General features: G+C 34.8%; 3 protein-coding genes across 3 annotated transcripts; 1 reads left to right on the forward strand and 2 right to left on the reverse strand.

Annotated features, from left to right (window-relative positions):
• Window positions 1-8761: 8761 nt before the first annotated feature.
• Window positions 8762-13009, forward strand: LOC140175603 (uncharacterized). Its single transcript, XM_072204126.1, has 9 exons — window positions 8762-8943; window positions 9240-9545; window positions 9976-10169; window positions 10241-10413; window positions 10719-11263; window positions 11375-11456; window positions 11622-11874; window positions 12357-12440; window positions 12771-13009. Exons 1-9 carry the CDS (start codon window positions 8762-8764, stop codon window positions 13007-13009), a joined length of 2058 nt encoding a protein of 685 aa, XP_072060227.1.
• A 922-nt stretch (window positions 13010-13931) lies between these two features.
• On the reverse strand, window positions 13932-15757 carry LOC112715365 (probable leucine-rich repeat receptor-like protein kinase IMK3). Its single transcript, XM_072204014.1, has 2 exons — window positions 14820-15757; window positions 13932-14702 (listed from the first exon to the last, which is right to left on the reverse strand). Exons 1-2 carry the CDS (start codon window positions 15610-15612, stop codon window positions 14089-14091), a joined length of 1407 nt encoding a protein of 468 aa, XP_072060115.1. The 5' UTR covers window positions 15613-15757; the 3' UTR covers window positions 13932-14088.
• A 7386-nt stretch (window positions 15758-23143) lies between these two features.
• On the reverse strand, window positions 23144-25252 carry LOC140175604 (anaphase-promoting complex subunit 5-like). The gene is made up of 8 exons (XM_072204127.1): window positions 25085-25252; window positions 24771-24933; window positions 24535-24656; window positions 24006-24255; window positions 23605-23782; window positions 23425-23503; window positions 23265-23350; window positions 23144-23180 (listed from the first exon to the last, which is right to left on the reverse strand). Exons 1-8 carry the CDS (start codon window positions 25250-25252, stop codon window positions 23144-23146), a joined length of 1083 nt encoding a protein of 360 aa, XP_072060228.1.
• Window positions 25253-25766: the final 514 nt, after the last annotated feature.

Raw genomic sequence — 25766 nt, forward strand, 5'->3', positions numbered from 1 at the left:
CCGTTCTGAAGTTAATATTAAAAGAGCAGTGATGATTCACTGCATCATGTTGGGAAAAGAAGTAGAAGTCCATCAACTGATCTCGTGTGAACTATACAAAATAGCAAACAGGAATTCCAAGGATGCCAGATTAGCCTATCCAAGCTTAATTTCTATGCTCTGCAGAGATGCCAGAGTGAAGATGGGAATAACAGAGTATATCTCAGTTGAGAGGCCAATCACTAGAATATCAATGGACAGACAACAGCTGCAGGATAATCCAATCAAGAGGAGAGCACAGGAAGTCCTCCCAGAACTTCCTCAATTCGAATATTGGGAACATCTTGAGGCATCTATTTCCAAATTGCAAGAAGCTATGAACCAAATAAAGAAAGAACAGAACAATCAAAGTAGCATGCTTTGCAAACTGCTTAAGGAACAAGAAGAGCAAGGGCGTGATTTAAGGGAGCTGAAGCGCCAGAAATTAATCCTTGAAGGACCAAGCACCCCACAGATCAGAGGAACATCTACTTCTCAAAACACAGGTTGTTGAGTTCTAATTTTAGCTTTAACTCTGTGATAGTGTTATTATAGAAATTTACCTTAGGAGATATATATAGTAGTAGTAGTAATTAGTATATCTATTCTGGCTTTATTCCCAATTAAGTTATAATTTATTTTTCTCGTCATCATCAGACATCAATAAAATAGTAGATAATTAGAATAAAGAAGTAATTTAATTTTTTCGAGTTCTTAATAAGGAAAATTCTAATTATTTGTATGTGGTGGCAATACTTTTTGTCTTCTGAATGAATGCTTGAACAGTGCATATTTTTGATATTGAATTCTATGAATGTTAAAATTGTTGGCTCCTGAAAGAATGAGGAACACGAAAAATATTATTGATGATCTGAAAAATCATGAATTTGATTCTTGAAGTAAGAAAAAGCATTCAAAAAAAATTTACAAGGAATCATTGGATTAAGAAAAGGATCCAAGGCTTTGAGCATCAGTGGATAGGAGGGCCCAAGGAAATAGTTCCACGCCTAAGCGGCTAAACCAAGCTGTCCCTAACCATGTGCTTGTGGCATGCAGGTCCAAGTGAAAAACTTGAGACTGAGTGGTTAAAGTTGACACCTCTAACTGGGGACTCTAGCAAAGCTGAGTCACAATCTGAAAAGGTTCACCCAGTCATGTGTCTGTGGCATTTGTGTATCCGGTGGTAATACTGGAAAACAAAGTGCTTAGGGCCACGGTCAAGACTCATAAAAGTAGCTGTATTCAAGAATCAACATACTTAACTAGGAAAATCAATAATACTATCTGAATTCTGAGTTCCTATGGATGCCAATCATTTTGAATTTCAAAGGATAAAGTGAGATGCCAAAACTGTTTGGAAGCAAAAAGTTACTAGCCCTACTCATCTAATTAGAATATGAGCTTCACTTAAAACTCTGAGATATTATTGCTTCTTGATTTCTTTTTATCCTCTTTTATTCATCTAGTTGCTTGAGGACAAGCAACAGTTTAAGTTTGGTGTTGTGATGAGCGGATATTTTATACGCTTTTTGGGGGTAATTTCATGTAGATTTTAGCATGTTTTAATTAGTTTTTAGTTAAATATTATTAGTTTTTAGGCAAAAATCATATTTCTGGACTTTACTATGAGTTTGTGTGTTTTTCTGTGATTTCAGGTATTTTCTGGCTGAAATTGAGGGAGCTGAGCAAAAATCTGAGTTAGGCTAAAAAAGGACTGCTGATGCAGTTGGATTCTTACCTCCCTACACTCGAAATGGATTTTCTGGAGCTACAGAAGTCCAATTGGCACGCTCTTAATGGCGTTGGAAAGTAGACATCCAGGGCTTTCCAGCAATATATAATAGTCCATACTTTGCGCGAAGATAGACGACGTAAACTGGCGTTCAACGCCAGTATCATGCTGCTGTCTGGCGTCCAGCGCCAGAAACAGGTTACAAGCTGGAGTTCAACGCCAGAAACAGGTTACAACCTGGCGTTGAACGCCCAAAACAGCCCCAGGCACGTGAGAAGCTTAAGTCTCAGCCCCAGCACACACCAAGTGGGCCCCAGAAGTGGATTTCTGCACTATCTATCATAGTTTACTCATTTTCTGTAAACCTAGGTTACCAGTTTACTATTTAAACAACTTTTAGAGATTTACTTTGCAACTCATGACATTTTTAGATCTAAAATTTGTACCTTTTGGCAGCATGAGTCTCTAAACTCTATTGTTGAGGGTGAGGAGCTCTGTAGCATCTTGATGAATTAATACAATTACCTTTGTTTTCCATTTAAACACGCTTGTTCCTATCTAAGATGTTCATTCGCGCTTAAACATGAAGAAGGTGATGATCCGTGACACTCATCACCTTCCTCAGATCCATGAACGTGTGCCTGACAACCACCTCCGTTCTACATCAAACTGAATGAGCTTCTCTTAGATTCCTTAATCAGAATCTTCGTAGTATAAGCTAGAATTGATGGCGGCCACTCTTGAGGATCCGGAAAGTCTAAACCTTGTCTGTGGTATTCCGAGTAGGATTCAAGGATTGAATGGTTGTGACGAGCTTCAAACTTGCGATTGCTGGGCGTGATGACAAATGCAAAAGGGTCAATGGATCTTATTTCAACATGATCGAGAACCAACAGCTGATTAGTCGTGCTGTGACAGAGCATCTAGACCATTTTCGCTGAGAGGATGGGAGGTAGCCACTGACAATAGTGACACCCTACATACAGCTTGCCATGGAAGGAGCCTTGCATGTGGAAAAAGATTTCAAGGAAGAGTTGAAGTCAGAGGACAAAGCATCTTCAAAACCCCAACATGTTCTTCATTAATAAAGTAACAATTACTTATTCCAAACACTTTTACTTCTTACAATTAAATCCAAATAACCTTATTGACATCCTGACTAAGATTAATAAAATAAAGATAGATTGCTTCAAACCAATAATCTCCGTGGGATCGACCCTTACTCACGTAAGGTATTACTTGGACGACCCAGTGCACTTGCTGGTTAGTTGTGCGGAATTGTCAAGAATTGTGATTTTCAATTTCGTGCACCAATACACTACCGGTAAGGGTTCAATGCTTGATTCTATGTTCCTTGCTTTCATTAGCTATCTTCTTACAAGTTTACTTGCTTTTTATTGTAAAATTTGAATTAGTGGAATTTGATTCATATTTGTCTTGAAGAACTTATTTACTTTTAACTAAGTAGGTAGAAACATTTTTGAAAGAGGGTTCCATGATGCTACATTCCCATGGACTTTCAACATCTCCTAAATCTTCAACCACTTCTTCCCGTTCTTCAATGATCATAGGCTTCTCCAATTGTTCCAACACAAAATTGGACTCTTCCTTCTCTACCGGATTTCCCACTTTCTCCTTCATGCGTTGCTCTTCTTTTAACCTTTCACATGGGGCTACGGAAGCACCTTGAGTGTTCAAGCATTGGTATGCTAAGGTAGACACTACCTTGGTCAAATTGGTCACAAACTCAAGTGTATCTCGCTTTATGGCTTCTTGTCCTTGAAGTAACAAAATGAGAGGATCATCTAGTGGGGCTTAATCATTATTTTGGAGAGAGGGTTCATAATAGGAAGGTGGTTCTTCCTGGTAAGGTTGTGGAGATTGTGTGTATTGAGGTGGTTCTTGGTGGTAATCTAGATAGGGTTGTGGTGGTTCTAAGGGTTCTTGCTCATAATGGTCATAAGAATATGGTATGGATGATTGGTTATATGATGGATATGGATCATAGGAAGGTGCTTGGTATGGAGAGGCTTGTGAGAGTGGTTGAGAGTTATGTTGTAGGTGTGGTTCATAAGCATATGGTGGTGGTTCTAGAAAGTCGCAAGGTGATCTACCATAGCCATTGGGTTGATATGCATCATAGGATGGCTCTTCTTCATAGCGCATTGGTGGGGGTTGTTGCCATGAAGATTGATTATATACATATGGCTCCTCCCACCTTTGGATGTTCCATCCTTGATGCACATCCTCATTGAAGCTCTCATCACCTACAACATAATTGTAATCACACTCATAGCCAAAATGAGAATTCATGGTGAAAAGAGAAAATAAAATTCTACAACTAGCAAATGAGGCAAAAAGCAAGATATTTACACTATTCACATATGTACAATAACCAATAACATAACACCATTGCACATCCCCGGCAACGGCGCCATTTTGACGAACGGATTTTTGACGGTTTAGAATTTCACTAATGAAATCTCGTTGTAAAGTATAGTTTCTAAACCAAACAATAATCCTTTCATACAAAAAGTTGTTTGTCACTAGTACAAACCCCTAAAATTTATAAACCGAAGTATTCAAACCTCGGGTCGTTCTCCCTAGGAATTACAATGAAGTGTCTTGTTATTGGTTTGAGTTATTTTGGGGTTTTGATATGAAGCATGAAAGATAAATGGCAATGAAAATAAACTAACAACTATAAAAGACTCTTGGCAAGGTATGAGAACTAAAAGTCCTATCCTAGTTATCCTTCTCAATTGTGGTGAGAGTTATTCATTGCTACCACTTAGTTAACCCTTACTAGATAGAGGAAAGTCAAGTGGATGAATCAATTTGATTCCTCAAGTCCTCATCAACTCCTAAAGGAAAGACTAGCTTTAGAGGCATTCAAATCAATTAGCAACTTCTAAGTATCAATCAACAAAGGAACTAGATAACTCAAGAGTCACTAATTACTCTACCTAGGCCAAGAGGAACAAAGCCTACACTAAGTTCCAACCAAGCAATTCATCAAACACTTGGAAGGCATAAAAGAAAAGCATGGTAAATTGATAACAAGAATAGAATCTAACAACAATTATTGTAAAGAATTAACAACAACAATCAAGGAAATCACAACTATCATGAATTACCTCAAATTGAATTATTGAAAGGAAACAAAGGAACAACAATCTATCCAAAACAAAATGAAGAGTTACAATTATGAAAGCACATAACTAGAAAGAGAGAGATGAGAAGATTAAGAATTGATAAAGGAAAATTGAATCAAAGCATGAATTAAATCTAGATCTAAGAAGAGAGATTAACCCAAACCTAATCCTAATCCTAGAGAGAAGTGAGAGCTTCTCTCTCTAGAAACTAACTCTAAACTAATCCTAGTGAATGTGTATTATTGCCTTAGTCCATTCTCCCCCCTTCCCATTAACCCTTCATCCTTATATTCCTCCTCCTTAGCAATTGGCGCCAAAATGGGTTCAGAAGCCCTCTCAAATCGCCAGGCACGTGTTGCATTAGTGAGGTCATGTGCCATCATCGGCGCGTGCGCGCACGGTACGCGTGCGCGTCCTTGGCCCGTTTCGCAATGTGCGCGCGAGCGCCTTGTGCGCGTGCGCGTGCATAGCTGACTTTGCTTCTTTGACTTTTTATGCTTCTCTCCACTTGTATGCTTCCTTCCTTGCTTCCTTTGATTCATGCCTAGCCTATTTCAATCCTGAGATCACTAGCAAACACATCAAGGCATCTTATGGAATCAAAGAGAAACTAGAATTCATCAAAATAAGGCTTAAAAAGCATGTTTTTACACTTAAGCACGAATATGGGAGAGATAACAAAACCATGCTAATTCCTAGGCTAAATGTGACGAAAGGTTATCAAAATATTCTAAATTCAATGCGAAACAAACCGTCAAATTGGGGCTTGTCAAGGACATGCTAATGTTTAAGTGTGGGGAGGTTGATAAACCACTATTTTATGGTTTATCTTCCGCTTAATTGAGTGGATTTTATCAATCTTTCATACACTTATTCATATGATTTGCATGGTTTTACATTCTCCTTCCTGATTTTGTGCTATGATTGAAAACATACTTCTTTGGCTTTTATTTTCCTTTATTTGAATCCTCTCTTATTATCATTCGATGTCTTGATATGTGTGTTAAGTGATTTCAGGGATTACAGGGCATGAATGGCTCAGAGGATGGAAAGGAAGCATGCAAAAGTGGAAGGAATACAAGAAGTTGAAGAAACTGCTAAGCTGTCCAGCCTGACTCTCTCGCACTAAAATGATCATAACTTGAGCTACAGAGGTCCAAACGAGGTGGTTCTACTTGCGTTGGAAAGTTAACGTCCGGGACTTTGATTTGATATATAATTCGCCATAGTGGTCGTACCGATAGGCGACACGAACGCGCTCTCTATGCTGACGCGTCGCATCTGCGAATCTTATTCCACGCAAACGCGTGGACGACGCTTCTGCGTCACTTTTCCGCGACCTGTACGTACCAGATTTCAAAATTAGCGATTTCTGGGTTGTTTTTGACCCATTTTTCGGCCCAAAAAGCACAGATTAGAGGCTATAAAGTGGGGGAATGCATCCATTCATCATCATACATTCATAATTCACACTTTTCACAATTTAGAGTTAGCTTTTAGAGAGAGAGGTTCTCTCCTCTCTCTTAGGATTAGGATTAGGATTAGGATTTTTTAGAATTAGGAATTCATCTTCTTCAATCACAGGTTCAATGTTCCTTTAATTTATTTTCTACTTTTATTTATTACTTTAGTTGATTACTTGATGTTGCCAATTTGGCTTATGGATTTCTATGTTCAATCTAACTTTCTATTTAATATAATTCGATGTATTTCAGATCTATGATTTGTTTCTTTTATTTATGATATAAATAATTTAGATTTTTCTACCTTTTAGCTTTGGTTGATTAATTGGTAACTCTTAAGTTATCAAACTCATTGTTGACTAAAAATTGGAATTCTTCAAGAATTAATTCGAGTTCCAATAACTCTAGCCTTTCCCAAGGAAAGACTAGGACCTGAGGAATCAAAATTAATTCATTCACTTAACTTACCTTCATAGTTAGTAGTTGACTTAGTGGGAGAAAAATCCAATTCTCATCACAATTGATAAGGATAACTGGGATAGGACTTTCAGTTTTCATACCTTGCCAAGAGATTCTTTTGTTATTAATTTATTAATTCCCTGCAATTCCTTTCTCTTGTTCAAAACCTTTTCAAACCCCAAAAACACTGTTTTCCATAACCAATAATAAAACACACTTCCCTACAATTTCTTGAGAAGACGACCCGAGGTTTAAATACTTCGGTTATCAATTCCAAAGGGGTTTGTTACTTGTGACAACCAAAACATTTGTAAGAAAGGACTTTTGTTGATTTAGAAGCTATACTTGCAACGAAAATTTATTATGAATTCTAGACCACGCAAAAGTTCTCTCTTCACATACCAAAAAGGACCAGAACAAAACACAGAGAATTACTTAAAATTCAAGTGGAAAGTGAATGAAAGAGCTTGAATTAAAAAAATAAATTGGTTGAATCTAACAAAAAATTATAACTCAAATTTCACACCATTTAATATTCAAATCTAATTTGCAAAAAAAAATAGTTGAAATTTAGAGAGACAGCAAAGCAAATTTTTAGAGGACTCTTTTACCTTTGAGGTGTATGGAAAAAATGTAATACCGGTGGAAGAGAATGGAAGAGATCTAGCATTAAGTACGCAATCAATAGAGGACTTATTAGCAACATAGTCAGCAGTTAATAGAGGAGACGGAATTGATACTTTTAGAACTCAAATTTTAGACAATTTTAGAATTCTAATTTAAAACAATATAGCAAAAATTTTGAACAAAACAAAAAAAGAAAGTTTCAAATATATCCTTTCTCTTTAAACGGTACTTAGAGAATGGAAAAGCTAAGGGAAAATATTGCAGGAGAGCTTCCAAAGTTGGAAGAACTACTGGAAGAACCATTGGAAGAGAATGGAAATAGAGTTAGGGGCATTGGCTTTATATTTTTTTATGAACCATACGGTAAAAAAAAATTTTAAAGATATCCTTTGTCTTTAAACGATACTGAGAAAATGGAAAACCTAGGGTAAGATAATGGAGGAGAGCTTCTAGAGTTGGAAGAGCTATTGGAAGAACATTGGAAGAGAGTGGAAATATAGTTGGGGGCGTTGGTTTTATATTTTTCCTCGTACATCAGTATGATTCGGTTCTGCCAGGTCAGAGACAAAGGGATGGGTAGACGATCGAACAGGGTAAGTCATGGAATCTCAACTGAAAAAATCGTGTTTTGACTTGGAAATAATTTTCATCGTTCTAAACTGAAAAACCTAAAACAAGAAAATATTATGTTCAATTTATGTGCTCTTTTTGATAATATTGTCACTGAAAATAATATTAAAATATTAACCAAAATCATATTTGTATATTCCCATTATTTTTGTTTTTTCCAAATTATGATTTTTTTTAGTTATCAATTTTTTGGTTCACTTTCTGGATTTTATTTTCTTTGATTCGATTTTGGACACCCCTATTAATTATATTTTGCAATAACTTTGCCACCAGATTAAGACCATCAGTCATTTGACACGAACATTGAATCAATTATAGAAAAAGATCTGTACATACATTAAGTTTTTATGTGCAATTATAATTAACGTATATTATATACAATACGAGATTGATCATCACATTTTTTAAATGAAAGAACAGAGATTCGGGATGTTGGTGATGCGATCCATTGTTGTATATACTGTAATGCATGCATGTGGGAAGGTAAGAGACTATCGAAAAGCAAGAGGAATAGAGTTTCCAGATTTGGCCTTTGTTGCATGGATGGTAAAGTCGAGCTGCCACGGCTAAACACGATACTGCAAGTTCTACAAGATTTGCACAGTATGAATGATGACAAAGGGAGATATTTCAAAAAGAATATAAGAAAATTTAACTCTATGTTTGTATTTACATCCATGGTCGGAAAAGTCAATCCGGTTATTAATAACGGCTCAGCACCACCATGTTTTTCAACAAGTGGTCAAAACTATCATTCAATCAGGAGTTTGCTTCCTATCGTCGATGATAGGCCAAGGTTTGCACAGTTGTACATATACGACACCGAGAATGAAGTTAACAACAGAATAACTACTGTAAGGTATTTCTTCTAATTTGTTATTCACAGGAATGGATACTCTTTAATTTTTTTCAGAATTGAGGGGGTATAGTGTGATCTGTCACCATTAATTTTATAAGTAGAACCAAGAGAGAGAGAGAGAGTATTGACGCATTAGCGATCATACTATACTCCCTCAATTGTTGAAAAAATTGAGAAGATCCATTCCTGTTATTCAGGACCATTTCAATTTAAGTATTAATTGCACGATTAAAAACTATTTATATTTCCCCATGCAAATGTATAATTTACGGTGTAGTTCATTTGTGTGATTTCAGTTCTGAAACAAAATCCAACACAATTGAGGCACAGATTGTGTATGAACTAAAAGAGATGTTAGATCTTCACAACCATCTTGCAAAGAATATCTGTTTTGCTAGAGATAGGTTCGTTGAGGGTTCTAATCCAGAAATCAAATTGAGGCTAATTAGAAAGCGTAAGAAGGATGGAAGAGTATATAACTTACCAACTGTGACTGAAGTTGCCATTCTAATTGTAGGTGACATTGATGACTCAATTCTTAAAAGGGATATTATAATAGAATCGACGTCAAACAGATTGCAAAGAATAAATGCTTTACACCCGTTATACTTGGCTCTTTAATACCCCTTATTGTTTCCTTATGGAGAAGATGGTTTTAGATTGGGCATTGAGACATCTATTCGTTACGGGTTTGACCGTACTAAGAAAAGGAAGACCATCAGCATGGGAGAGTTTTTTTGCCTACCAACTATAAATGCGGTTCAACGAGTCACCTATCCTTTTCCAATCAAGGAGGTTATTTCAGCAATTCTTGGTTGATGCATATACCATGATAGAGTCTGAATGACTTAGCTTCATTGGGAACAATCAACCAAAATTGAGGGTAGACAAATATAGTGCACTCCATGAGTCATTCATCAGCGGAGAAGCTAATGTTGCGTCAATTGGACAGAGGATAATCCTTCTAAGTAGCTTCACTGGTGGACCCAGATACATGTTTAACCATTGTAAAGATGCCTTCGCAATATGCAGGTATGCTGGCTACCCAAGTTATTTTATCACCATAACATGCAATCCCGAATGGGGTGAGATTAAACGTCTACTGAAAGACATCGGATTAAAAGAAGAGGACAAGCTTGACATAGTTTCGCGGATTTTTAACATAAAGCTAAGTGAGTTAATTGCAGACTTCAAGCAAGGAAGGTTCTTCAGGAAAATAACTGGCTGTATGTATATCTTATTTTATGTATATTCATAAATTTATTAAACTCCCTTAATTGTGTATTACCAAGTCCAGATGTCTGCACAATGGAATTCCAAAAACGAGGGTTACCATATGCTCATATATTGTTATTCATGCACCCACTATATAAGCCTAAATCACCCAAGGATATAGACAAGCTTATATCAGCCGAAATCCCTGACAAGCGCAAGAGACTTAAGCTCTACGCAGCTATTGAGAAGTTTATGGTTCATGGTCCATGCGGGAGATACAACAATACCAGCCCATGCATGTCCAATGGGCGGTGCTAAAAGGTTTTTCCAAAACAATTTAGATCAAGGACTGTAATTGATGAAGTCGGGTTCCCCAAATACAGACGGGTAGACAATGGTAGAACAATCATGAAGAAGAACACAGTTCTCGATAGTGCATACATAGTTCCGTACAACCCATCTCTATTACTAAAGTATGCTTGCCACATCAACGTTGAGCATACATGTTAGACATCTGCCATAAAATATATGTTCAAATATGTTCACAAGGTAAATGATAGAGTCACAGCTTCTTCTTCCAAAGCAATGATGAAGGACAGCTCGAAAAGGTAATTGATGAGATCAGAAATTACTACGATTGTAGGTACATATTTGCATGTGAAGCTACATGGAGAATATTTGGGTATGAGATACAACTTAAGCAACCATCAGTTGTTAGACTCCCTTTTCACTTACCAAACAAAAATCCCGTGGTTTTTAGAGACTATGAGAACATAGTTGATCTCATCGACAGGGTGGACGGCAAGCCAACGAAGATCCTAGCATGGATGCTTGCAAATAAACTGTTTGCATTTGGTCGTGTGCTTACCTATAGTCAGTTTCCAAACAAATTTGTTTGGAAAGAAGATATCTCCATGTGGATGCCTAGGAAACAAGGCTTCTCAATTGGCAGATTAACTCATGTCCCACGTGGTAATGGTGAAGACTATTACCTCAGGCTTCTACTTAATATTCAAAAAGGTTGTTTGAGTTTTGTTGACTTGCGGACGGTTGAGGCCATGGTGTATACAACGTTCAAGGAAGCATGCTATGCATTGGGGCTTCTGTAAGATGATAAAGAATTTATTGATGCAATCTTAGAAGCGAGTTCTTGGGCATCTGCAGCTTACATCCGCAACCTTTTTGTCGTTCTCTTATTGTCAAACAACATTGGTAGACCTGAAATCGTTTGGCAACAGTGTTATGGTGTGCTATCTGAGGACATTTTGTATAATCATAGAAAAAATTGCATTTTACAGGTGAGTTTAACACTTATATCTTTGTTGTTTAGTGCCAAATTATGTTTTTGTGAACTTAAATTCACATATCTGACAACTCTATCTTTGTATATGGGTGACAGACTTACAACTTTTCGAGGACCGAATCATGAATCTCACCTTTCAAAGATACAAAAAAAACTCCAGGCTAATGGTAGATCACTTAAAGAATTCGACCAAATGCCTTTTCCAAGTATTACCTCTGTAGATGGGTTAGACGACCGTTTGATCATGGATGAACTGAACTTTGACCGTGGTGTTCTACACAACGAGTTTACTAAAAACTTCACAGAAATGAATGTAGATCAAAGGAAAGCATTTGAAGTGATTATGAAGGCTGTAGATGCGAATGATGGAGGGTTTTCTTTTTTATTTATGGTTATGGAGGTACTGGAAAGACGTATCTCTATAAGACTCTATCAGCAGCAATACGAAGTAGCGGTGAAATTGTTCTAAACGTGGCATCTAATGGTATTGCTTCTTTATTGCTTCCAAATGGACGAACAACACATTCAAGGTTTAAAATACCCTTTGACTTGAACAAAGACTCGGTTTGTTGCGTTAAACAAGGCACTTCATTGTGCAAGCTAGTTTGCAAGGCAAAGCTTATTATATGGGATGAGGCATCCATGCTAAATAAATTGTGCTATGAGGCTCTTGACAAATGCTTGAGGGACATTCTTAGGTTTGAACCATACTATAACACAGAACTGCCATTTGGAGGAAAGGTGGTTGTTTTAGGGGGGACTTTAGGCAGATATTGCATGTAATACCAATAGGTTCTAGGCAAGATATAGTACAGGCATCCATAAACTCATCCTATTTGTGGCAACACTGTATTGTTGATGCTCACGATTAACATGTGTGTAACTGTTGGCCTAGATAGTACCACACTGAAAGACGTTGATGAATTTGCTACGTGGTTGTTAGGGATAGGTGACGGCCTTGTTGGGGATTCGACTGATGGTTAGTCGATTGTGCTTATGCATGATGAAATTGTAATTGATGCATTCGAGAAACTGGTGGACTTTGTTTATCCCAACCTATTGTCTAACATCCAGATAACATCTTTTTTCAAGGACAGATCAATCTTGGCCCCAACATTGGAAGTTATAAATGAGGTTAATGCTTTCATTATGCAACATGTAAACGCTGATGAGAAAACTTACTTGAGCTCTGACACTTTATGTGTGGAAGAAGGAAACATGGAATATGAATTAGATACATTATCGTAGGATGTTCTTAATGCCATCAATTGCTCTGATTTACCGCTTCACGAATTGACTCTGAAAGTAGGTATTCTCGTCATGCTACTGCATAACATTGATCAGTCAAATGGGTTATGTAACGGAACAAGATTGCAAGTCAGAAGATTGGGTAACCACGTGATCGAATGCATCACACTAACAGGTGACAAGGTAGGTCAAGTGGTTCTAATACCCCGCATGATTATGATTCCCAATAACCAAGCTTTACCTTTCAGGTTCCAGCGTAGACAGTTTCCTATTATTGTCTCTTTTGCTATGACGATTTAACAAATCACAGGGACAGACACTAAGTACTGTTGGATTATACTTACTGAGACCAGTATTTACACATGAATAACTATATGTAGCATTATCAAAAGTCAAGTCAAAGACTAGGTTGCGAATACTTATTCAAAACCGTGGATATATGTTATCAAAGTCAACATAAATATTGTATATAGAGAAGTCTTTCAAAACATATAATTTTTGAGATGTGTTGTATAATATATTTGGTATTTTTCACAATTTAATTCTACAAAGACATACCCGTGCATCGCATGGGGAGCTGCACTAGTGTTAACTTACTAAAAGTTAGTTTCCTATACCTTCTCTTATTATCAATAATTTGGTAAATTTCTCTATTTCATTATGTAAAATTTTGATGATCACATAGCAATTTTGGTTCAGAAACGTGACAGTCCTGAATCATGTGGTTGGTGTAAAGATAAAATGGCAATGTAGGTATCAATAGGCCACGCTCAAGAGCAGAGAGCGCATAGAATTAACAAGAGTGTATATATGATAGTGTGATGAGTGATTGCATTGCTCTGTTTACTCTCAGATGCAAGTTATATATAATAGTACATAAAGGTTCTAGTATCTCTTAATACACACGTGACAAAAACTAACCTCCTAACAACTCTGGTAAGTTGGCACAGTAACTAACTCAGCTAACTACCTTGCTGACTTGGCCTAACTGTTTCGAAAATCCAGAAAGAGCATAACGGAGATGAGGTTGGTGAAAATATCAACAACTTGAAACTGATGTGCAGGAATGAATGTGGTAAACTAAGATTCTGCCGTTCATAACCAAGTCTGAAACATAATGTAAATCAAGCTCTACATGCTTGGACTTAGAATGCAGCACTGAATTTGTTGCCATCATGATAGTGCTCAAAGTGTCATAATAAACCTTGGGAAGAACTGTAAATTAATGTAAGAATGAAAAAGGAAACACTTACTATATAAAACATAGAAGTATGTACAGACATGAGCACTCAAACATTCAAAATCAACATAAGAATGAAAGAATAATAATCATAACAATAATAGAAATAGACTATATAATTCCTTGGAAAAAGATTGGCCTAAACATGATGCCAAGACTCTTCTCCAGGGCTAACTGGTGGTAACTCTGGCCTAATCTCTTCTAGCTGCTGGAGAATTTGGTGAGCTTCCGGCCGTGGCGACGGTGTAGGATCAACGCAGTGCAAAGCAAGCTTCAAGGTGTTAAGCAACTCATCATTAACTGTTGAGGATGATGCCTTGTCCCTCATCAAATCCGAATCGAAAACCTCATTTGTCCACTCTTCTTTGACAATAGAAGCAACCCACTGAGGCAAATCCAAGCCATTCCTAGTTTCACCTGGTGACTTTCCTGTCAAGATTTCCAGCAAGATCACACCATAGCTGTATATATCAGATTTTGTGTTAGCCTTCTTGAGTTTCGAGAGCTCAGGCGCGCGATATCCTAGTGCTGCGGCTGTAGCTATCACATTGGAATTAGCAGCAGCTGTCATCAACCTAGAAAGGCCAAAATCTGCTATCTTAGCATCTGTGTTCTCATCAAGCAGCACATTGCTGGATGTAAGGTTTCCATGTATGATGTTCGCCTTCGAATGAAGGTAAAACAAGCCACGCGCAATTCCCTGCGCAATTTTCATCCTTGTTGGCCAATCAATGTATGTTTCAGGTCTAAGAACTGCATCAAAATGGGAAATACTTAATCTAATTCTATCATCAATCAATAAAGAATGAAACAAGAGAAATAACTAACAATTATGAGCATAGCAACCTCTGCAAAATCGAAATAGCTTACCATGTAGGAAAGAAGCAAGGCTTCCTCTAGGCATGTAATCAAAAACAAGGAGCTTTTCCCCTTTTTGTCCCAAGTAATAGGCCCTTAGAGCCAAAAGATTGGGATGTCTAATTCTCCCAAGAACACAAACTTCCGATTCAAATTCTCTCTGACTCTTTGTGATCTTTTCTCTCAATCTCTTCACTGCAACTTGCCTTCCATCCTCCATTGTAGCCTTGTACACAGTTCCATAGGTGCTCTTTCCCATTATTTCCGCCGTTGCGCACAAGAGATCGTCAGCTGTAAACTTAATTGGTCCATCAAAATGGACTAGCTTCCCTCCAGCATCGCCGCCCTCTTCAACTTCACCAGAAGAAACAGGCAGCGCGACTCCTCTTTCTGTCCTAGTCGTACCAGCAGCTCTCCTTGTGGCCTTTCCATTATCCGCCGTAGAATTCGCCCTCTTTCTGATCAAGCAGAAGAGCAGGATGCAGCATAGTGTAATGAGGACTAAGAGCAGTGCCCCTGCTGCTATGAGAATCTTGTCTTTGGTACCTAGTTTCCTATGATGGCGATCTTTCGACTCTTGATGTGGAAACGGTGCTAGAACTTCATCTGATGGAGCAGGTGCAAGACATGGAGATGAAAGGCTATAACCACATAATTGATTGTTTCCCACAAAGGAACTTGAGTTAAATTTCTTAGCAAGCATAGTTGGAACGGGACCTGAGAGATTGTTGTAAGACACATTGAAAAACTTAAGACTAACTTGTGTCCCAAGAGATAATGGAATTTCTCCGCTGAGATTATTCATTGACAAATCGAGCTGTGAAAGCGCGGAAATCTTTCCAATACTTGCAGGAACATGACCACTAAACTTGTTCCTACTCAGAATCAGAACAGAAAGATTATGCAGTTTCCCTAAAGCTTCTGGTATTTGGTTACCAAGATGGTTGTTATCTAAATTCAATAGTTTTAGTGAGGATAAATTAGAGAGTGTAGCAGGCAAGCTTCCATTAAGTTCATTATTCGAAAAGTCAAACGATTCGAGCCTAGAAAGTGTTCCTAATTCATTTGGTATAGCTCCAATAAACCGATTATGACCAAGCCTGAAAAAACTTACTTTTCACATGGAATTTCTAAAAAATGTTACCATGGAAATGATTCCCCACATCTTCATCATACTTTTAACCCACAATTAAATTCTATAGTAGATATGCTTGAAGAAATATTACTATCTATAAAATTTCAAAGAAATAAGGAAAAAGAGAATCCCAAAGAAGAAAAATTTCAAAATATAATCAACATAACAGACTTAAAAGTAAAACCACCATTGAAATTATGAATATTGAAGAAAAATTAGAAGAAGTTACAATGCTTTTTAAACAATTAAAAATGGCTCAAGAAAATAATATTATGGAACATGGTTTTCAAATAGAAGAAGAATTAGTAAATTCTGAAAACATAGAAAATGAAGAACACATTCTAGATTATTCAAGTGACGAAGAACCAGCAATTCCAATACAAGTAAAAAATGATGCTGGAACATCTAAGGATAATCAATCTCAATTTAAATGGGAAACAGGTTTTGATAATTATGCTTTTAAAAAAGGATTTATAAATAAAGATTCAAAATATACAAAAATACCATCAAAATACGTTCCTAAAATCCAGGAAATGGAAGGAGAAAGAATGCTCGATTTAGACTGCAAAAAGAACGAAAAAGAAATTTTTGAAAACTGGTTGAATTCCTTCTTATTAGAAGCCTTTACTAATCCAAAACTTAGTGAATTGTCTGGAAGAGACATTTGGAATTACATAGGATTTCATACTAAAGGAACTATAAGAGATTATATGACATCAATAGAAAACCAATTAATAGAAGAATTAGAAACAAAAACAACAGCTTATGATAAGATATTATATATAATGATGATTCTATATAAAGAATTTTTTGGAAAAAATATTATAGATCATAGACAAGAAGTCTATAATAAAGAATATCAAGAAGCAAAACACCATTTAGCTAATATTCAGATATATGATTTATGTAATGTGGAGTCTTATATATGTGAATATAGAATACACTATTACAAATTAAAATAAGAAGATAAAAATCATTATCTCAGTATGTATATAACAAAACTGCCATATCCTGCTAATGAATTTATAATGGGAAGATTTATAAGAGAAATAAATAGAGGAACAATTGAAAATAATTTTGGTGGAGCAACCTCTGCAATAAGAGAGGAAATAAAAGAACGTTGTATGCAAGAAGCAACTCAAAAAAGATTTGCAAATATAATTAGAATTTGCTGTCAGGATAATGAAGAAATACCTCAAAAATATGGTCTTAATAAAAATTTTCAAAGAAAAAGAAAATATCAATTTAGAAGAAGAAAATACTATCCAAACTGGAGAAAAAAGAGATATTTTAGGAAAGAAAATAACAATAAAAACAAAAGACAAAGAAATAATTATTGCCCGAATAAAAAAGAAAATTGTAAATGTTGGTATTGCCAAGAAGAAGGACACTACGCAAATGAATGCCCAAAAAAGAAGGATAAAAAGGATCTTACTAAACAAATAGAAATTGCTAAGTCTTGTTTCATGGAACCATTAGAAGAATCTGATGATAACTTAGACTATATTTTTGAATATGTCTCAGAAACAGACTCAGAGACTGAGTAATAATGCTACATTTATTACTATAAAAATAACAGAAAAATTTATAAATGCTTTCATAGATTCTGGAGCAACACAATGCTTTGCTAGTTCAAATATAAAACTTGATTGGAAAAAATTAAAGAAACCATTAAGAGTTAGAATAGCTGACAAATCAATACATAAAATTGACCAAAAAGCAGAGATGGTTGAAATTTTTATTCAAAATTATAGGTTCATTGTTCCATCTATATATATGTTAGATTCTGGAATGGAATTTATCATAGGAAATAACTTTTTAAAGCTATATCATCCATTCATTCAAGAATTAACATATATAGTTTTAAAAGCTCCACACGATTCTTCAATAAATCAAAAATCAAAACGTATAAAAATACCAACTACTACTATAGATAAGATCTTAAAATTTAAAATATTTTCTATACTAGAAACATGTTATTTAAATCTATACTTTCAGATAAACATTCCAAAAAATAATCTTGAAATAAAAATAGAAGAACTTTTGGATGAAATTTGTGCTGAAAATCCTTTAGATATTAAAAATACAAATAACGAATTAGTAAGCATTAAATTAAAAGATCCCACAAAAAAGATAAATGTTCCAAATAAAATTCCTTATTCCGCAAGAGATAGAGAAGATTTCTCACTAGAATGTAAAGATCTTTTGGAAAAAGGAATTATAAGATTAAGTAAAAGTCCTCATGCGGCTCCAGCTTTTTACGTTGAAAACAATAATGAAATTAAAAGGGGAAAACGAAGAATGGTAATAAACTATAAGAAGATGAATGAAGCAACTATTGGTGATGCTCATAAACTTCCAAGAAAAGACTCTATTTTAGAAAAAATCAAAGGAGCAACTTGGTTTTCATCTCTTGATGCAAAATCAGGATATTGGCAACTTCGTTTAGACGAAGAAACAAAGAAATTAACTGCTTTTACTTGCCCAACAAAAGAATCAACAAGTGTGTTGCTCTATGAATGGAATGTATTACCATTCGGATTAAAACAAGCCCCAGGTATTTATCAAAGATTTATGGAAGAAAATCTAAAGGAATTAAATGAATTTGTTTTAGTGTACATTGATGATATACTAATTTTTACAAAACAGGATAAAGAAGATCATCTTCAAAAATTATTAATAGTTTTAGAAAGATGTAAAGAAAAAGGATTAGTTCTTAGCAAAAAGAAAGCAAGAATAGCAAAACAAGAAATAGAGTTTCTTGGATTAATTTTATCCGCTCAAGGAAAGCTAAAACTTCAACCAAATGTTCTAGAAAAAGTAAACTTATTTCCTAATAAAATAGAAGATAGAAAACAATTACAAAGATTTTTAGGGTGTATAAACTATATTTCTGATCAAGGATTCTTAAAAAATATAATAGAATATACTAAAAGCTTATTTCCAAAAATAAGTACTAAAAAAGAATGGAAATGGGATGAAAAAGATAGTATGCAAATTCAAAGAATTATGTGAAAAGCTTCCAGAACTTTATATTCCAGAAGAAAATGACTACTTAATAGTAGAAACAGATGCCTCAGACATAACCTGGTCAGGATGTCTAAAAGCTAAGAAAGCTATAAAAAGCTTAGAACAAGAAAAAGAATCACTAGATTCTAAATATCCCCCAAAGGAATTACTTTGCAGGTATATTTCAGGAACTTTTACTCCAACAGAACAGAGATATACCACTCATGAAAAGGAAACTCTGGCAGCAATTAAATCTCTTAAGAAATGGAAAATTGATTTACTACCCAAAGAATTTACATTAAGAACAGATTCAAGTTACCTAACAGGTTTTATACGATATAATTTAAAAGTTGATTATAATCATGGACGATTGGTAAGATGGCAATTATTTTTGTTACAATATCCAATAAAAATTGAATATATTAAGGGTGACAAAAATGTTATTGCAGATACATTAACAAGAGAATGGAGTTCGTCTACAACGCATTAGATCAAGAAATTTAAAAATACAAACAAGAACTTGAAAAGTGCAAGCATTGTCAGCAAATAAAGATACAGATCCAATCCCTCAAGAAGGCCATCGAAGCAATGAAATCAACACAACAGCCCAAACCATCAGAGTTCAGCCAGCTAAGCGTGGTGGACAAATCAGGTGAGGAAAAAATTTCAGAAAATAAAACAATTGCTGAAATTATCAAAAAATCCACCCAAGATAAAAAATATTATGTAATTTATAATGGCCCCATGAAAGGAGTATATGATGCTTGGGAAAAAGCAGCACCATTTACACATCAATCAAGGATAATTCATAAAGGAGGGTTTTTAACACTGGAAGAAGCAAAAGAATCCTTCAGGGAATATGAAACTCTTCATCTAGAGCAAACCCTAAAAAGAGCAGATAAAGCTCCAATTCAAACCCAGATAACAGGGATAATAAGAAACATTCCTACAAGGGCTGAAATCAAGGAAAAGAAAAGGGTCTGTAGATCAAATCTCAGAGAAACCCTTAACATAGTCCTGAATTGGACTGAAGGAAAAAGGGCAATCTTGGGATATTATCCTATTGCGAAAGAACAGCTAACAAAGCTGGTTATATTTCCAGAGGCTTCCCCATCTGACACCTATCAGTTTTTCCAGTATGGATTAATTGATACAATTTTAATTTTTAATGATTTAAAAATTATTAGTGAGTTTCCTGCAGGATTCATTGATGCAGTAAAGAGATTTAAAAATATGATTGACAACGTAAATCCAAGGGATATATCCCTAAAATTTACGAATAGTCAACCTATTTTTAATGAAGAAGAAGAATGCTTGGTTCCAGCACATCAAGTAATCTTCATGTCCATCTTCCCAGGAAATTTTCAACCAATTGATCAAGTTCAAGATTTAACAATCTACAGTCATGAAGGAAGACTAGCCAGCACACTAGCAAGGGTCTTCGAAAGAACTCAAAAGATAACAAGAGAATCTCACACAAGAATCAATTATAAAAGCAGAAATACTTTGCTTGTGTCTAGTAAAAGAAATGAAATTGAAGAAAGAGAGATGAGACTCTTAGTAGAATTTGAATCAGCATTCTACAACTTATCTGGACTCTTAGAAAAGCTCCCCGAAGGGATAAAGAGGAATCTCTGCTATTTGATAAAAGACAGAGAAGACCACAAGTGCCAGCTATGTGTCTCAGAAAGCAATAATGAAACGGAATCAACCCACATGATAAAGGAAGAAGACAACGCATCTGAAAGTCACATGATGAAAGAAGAGGACAGCACATCTGAAGCATCTCTCAACATTATTGCATAGTGACGTAAGCGCTTAGGTCATAGAGCACCAACGATGTAGCTGGTGCAAGATAATAAACAATGACGTAAGCAATGACGTCATAAGAAGGGTAAGGATGGGAATTGTCCATCAGACCCAACCATTATAAATAGGTTGCTTAGGCAATTGTAAAAGGCATCAAACAATGGAAAGCAGGAGGCTAGGAGTACTCATATGCTAGGAGAGCAAGGAGGAAGCGGCCGAGGCGATTCTATAGTTTGAAGAAGAATTCCCTTAGGAAAAACCAATTCTAAACTCCCCCCTGGAGTTAGTATCTACAATCTCCCATCTGGAGATAAAAACATCTTATGTAAAATATTCTAAATAAAGGAAGTTTTTCTCCAGAAAGGTACGCCTTTATCTTAATCTCATAGTTATGAATTATTTAGAAAGTTTAGAATTAACGGAAGAATCTGATTATTATAGATTATCTGCCTTATTAGATAACGAAAAACAGGCTGTTCTAAAAACAGAATTAAATCTCAAATCAAATGAAAATTTTAATAAACAAAATCTTTTAAAAGAAGTTTTTAATAGAAAAAATATAATATATTATGGAAAAATTCAACTTGAAGCCCCTATAAAGATAAAATCTGCTAATGGAGAACTTGAAATAGCTTTGATAAATGATGAAGAATTGAGTAAACAGATTGAGAAAATTAAGGATCAACAAAAAAGATCTAAAATTGGATGGATTCATATTAGTACTATACAAGTCTTAATCAAATCTACATATATGAAAGGAATTAATTCACTAATAAGCTTAGCAATCTGTGACAAAAGAATTACTGATGACCCAATAGATCAAATAATTGGAATTGTTCATGGAAACTTGGCAAACGTAAATGTTAAATTCAATGCCCATCTTGGATATGCTATACCATTATCAACTGAAAATCTTGGAAGATCTATAAGTTTGGCTTATAAATTTCACAGAAAGAATCTAATGGAACAAGACGATGAGCCATTTTCAATTACATATGCAATAAATTATGCTTTAACAAATAGCCATCATAGTATAATATTTAAAAACAGAGAAAGAATTTATGTCGATGAATTATTTCAGAAAATTGTAAAAACAGAAATACCAAAATATAAAGCTATTGAAAACCCAGTTCTTTTACTAAAAGAACCATCAGGAAAATTAGTTTCATCAAATTTTCAAATAAGAGAATCCAAAATTAATAGCCCTTTAAGTTTATCTAAGTTAAAGATTAAAGAAGAAAATTCTGAAATAAAAGAATTAACAAAAAAGGTCGAAAAATTAAATGACACCCTAAACACTAAGTTATGACAATAAATAAAGAGAAAATATATGTAACCTATCAAGATAAAAAACAAGAACTCTTTGAAAGAGAAAATCGGTTGAATTATTTACGGTTTTCTGAAATAAATCAAAGAGCATTTGAAGCTCTAAAAATAATCTATGACAAATTGAAAGGAGAAGTTGAAGAGTTAGAAAAATTAATAGAATCTCTAGAAAATAGTGATGAATCAATGATAGAATTTGCAGAAATTCTAATATGAATAATGAAGTATACAAAGATTGAAAGACCAGAAAACAAAATAAAAAGACATAGGGCGAAAAAATTAAAAAGTAAAATAAAGGAGTATAAAAGGGAATTAAATAGTCTTCAGTTCGAAATTAATGACCTTATAATAAAAATGATAGAAATAAGAACAAATATAAACAAGTTGGAGCTAAACTTAAAAAATTTATAAATGCCTGGAACACCATATTATGACTTAAAAGAATTAAAGCTGTTGAAAGAAAAAATGGAGAATGAAGTTGAAAAATTAAAAAGATATTTAGAAACAACAGAAAGAGTAGAAATAAAAGAAGTTTTGGAAGACTTGAAAAATTATATTAAAGAAAAAGACAAACAGATAAAAGATTTTATATATAATGATCAATGCAAAAAAGAATATTATAAACTAAAACAAGATTGAAAAAAAAACTATAAAAATGAAATCAGACTTAGTAATAAATGCTCAATATTTATTCGAAGCAAAATATGAAGAGTTAATAATTTGAAAAAGAAATTACATCTTAAAAATTGGTATCAGAGCCAAGTTAACGATTAAGGGTAACACTTTCTCTTTAAGCAACACTTTTAGTGACACGCTTTTAAAATCAACAGAAAACCATAAAAGACAAAAATCTTTACAAATGCATCTGTACACTAGATGCCCCCATTGAATAATTGTCATGAAAATTGATACACAATTCCTACACAAGGTAAAGTCAACCTTTTGAGGAAGTACTACACAGACAAATAATGGTTTGACAGATAAGTTACAACAACCGAGAAAAGTGATACTTCGCAACATAGTGCAACAATGCCTCGTTTGTACCCAGGCACAATGATTATGCCTTTTTACCTCTATCACTTGCTTTAAAATAACTAGTCACCAAATGAGGAATTAACAATTCATTGTCCAATTTCATATCAGTAGAGAGACTAGAAAAGAACTAACAGTTCAAATACCTGTAATCGAAGTAGCAATGAATATTCTCCAAAGCAGCAATATAATCATCATGAGAAAGACTATTCAAGTAACTCAGAAAGTGAACCTAGATGGATGTAAAATTCAATATCAGCAAACTTAAAGAATAACAAAAATAAAAAATCAATATCCTAAGCTTACTCGATGTAGTTCAGGTGCCAACTTCTGTAGCTGTCGTAGAACAATTTCAAACCCATTCAAAGAGACAACACCTCCATTCCTGCAACAAAAATAAAAAATGAAATTTACTATAGATGAAAGGCACTTCTACAATTCCATATTCAAATATATCGAGAAGTTTAAGGCCTACAAGATGCATACTTTTCAATTATATCAGCTTGCTCTTGTAAGCACCCTTGCACCTGCCAGTTTGTGCGCAGGAATACTGCACCACTAGGATCATCATCTCTAAGCATGTTACTTGAAGGATCTCCATAAGGACTAGCTACTCTAACTTTCTCACTATGTTTAGATGCCAAATCACCCGAAACATCAATATCTGTGTGTGTAAATTTTGACCAAGCACAATTAGATTACTATATCAAGAAACAGGAAAAAAATTGCATAAATTATAAAAAGTCCTGGTCTATAATATTCAGACACCTTCGTGAACCAGGATGAGCTTATTTAATGTTCTGATTTTATGTTTTTATTTTCTATCTTTAATTAAAGGATGAACTATACAAAGTAGCAAACAGAGAACAGCCCAATCACAACCATACCATCAACTAAACTCACAAGCGTATTTGGTACATGAAGATGGAATGGAATTCTTTCATTAGCCTCCTTTCTTGCTTCAATTTCTTCTGAAACCTTTTCATATACAAAATTCTCCAGTTCCATGTTCTCATATTCTAAATGCATCTCCAAATTACTACTAGAATCATCTAAACTAGGTGCTTTGTCAAGAGGACAATTTGAGAATTCTTCTTTACAGTATATCCCTATGTTTGTCAAGAGGTGACACACACCCTGAACATTCAAATAAAGTTTTTGCTAAAGACTCAAAATTGCATGTTAAGTTCCCAATAGCAACTTTTTTCATGAAAAAAAATAAAATAAAATCAGGGCTGTCATGCTGATTTCACAACAAATTTTATTACATTAATACATACTCATTCAAAGGCAAAGCACGTCTATGACGCCATGATGGTAGCGGCTAGTACTAGAAATAATGAATACAATGGAACATCAGAGAAAGCAACTATCTAGCCATACACTTCTCCCACCTTTTATTGTCATATGTCATACCTCAAATGATAACAAATTGAAAGCAAGCACACAGCGCCGAAGAAATATGCCCAGGTTACTGTTAAGGTCCAAAATAATTTGATCATCTTCAATGGCACCCGAATCAGGACCCCCATGTATTCCTGTACAATGTCATTTTTAGTATTAACAAATTTCCAAATTCAATCTAACAAATAATCGACAGCCAGCCGCGTAAATAAGATGAGGTCTACTAACATCATTGCTGTTCAACCCACCTCGTATATCACTAAAAAAATTAAACAAATCATCAGGTGACGACAGAGACGACAGCATAGTCATCAACTGATCAATAATCCAAGTCGACATCCAATTTTGGCTCATCATTCTCAACTGATGGATGAGTTCATCCAATTTTGGTTCCAATATATCATCACACGACTGCATAGTCACCAACATTTTCAAACAATTAAGAAACCAATCACACAAGTCAAACTTTTCCATAGACAAATTACAAATATGACATAAAAATTCAAGTTATCCTTGATAAGAAATGAAGAAGAAGCTAGGAATGGAAAATTCGAAAGGGAACCTTGGTGAGGGAGAGCAAGAACAATCCGAGGCGGTTGTGGTGGGCAACTGAGGATAAAGGGAAAGGGAGGGAGATTTGAGCAGGGGGACATAGATCTTGAGCAGAATGCAGACTGAAACCTTGTGGGGAGATGGCGAATGCACCTGGTTGTTTCAATATCCCACTCATTATGCCTGCTTTGTGTTTGTGAAAATGCTTAGCTGAAATTGAGTGTGTAAAATAGTGCGTGTTGGGTGCAACAAAGCGAAGGTGAGTAAGATTGAAGCTCGGATGGCTGAGGGATGAAGAATGAGGATTTTGATTTGGATTTGGTATGATTTTGAGAAACCGGAAACAGAAAAATCGTTTTAGATTAAAATAATAAATAAATTATAAATAAACATCCTAAGTATAATTATAACTTAATATAAATCTTAAAATATCTTTCAAATTTAAAATATTACATAAAATATCATCAAACAAAATCATATAATCTTATCAAAATACAAACTTAAAATGATAACTCAAAATAATAATATATGTATATACTTTATTATTTTTTAACTGAGCGTGCTAATTAAGATGTAAAGCAGAAGCCAAACTATGCTCTAATAATAGTGCAACACAAGGTATGGAGTCATGAGACTCAAATGTCATAATGGTGGAAAATAATTCATAGAAGTAGAAAATAGATTCAATATAA

This window comes from Arachis hypogaea, chromosome 10, assembly GCF_003086295.3.
Source record: "Arachis hypogaea cultivar Tifrunner chromosome 10, arahy.Tifrunner.gnm2.J5K5, whole genome shotgun sequence".
NCBI classification, from domain to species: Eukaryota; Viridiplantae; Streptophyta; class Magnoliopsida; order Fabales; family Fabaceae; genus Arachis; species Arachis hypogaea.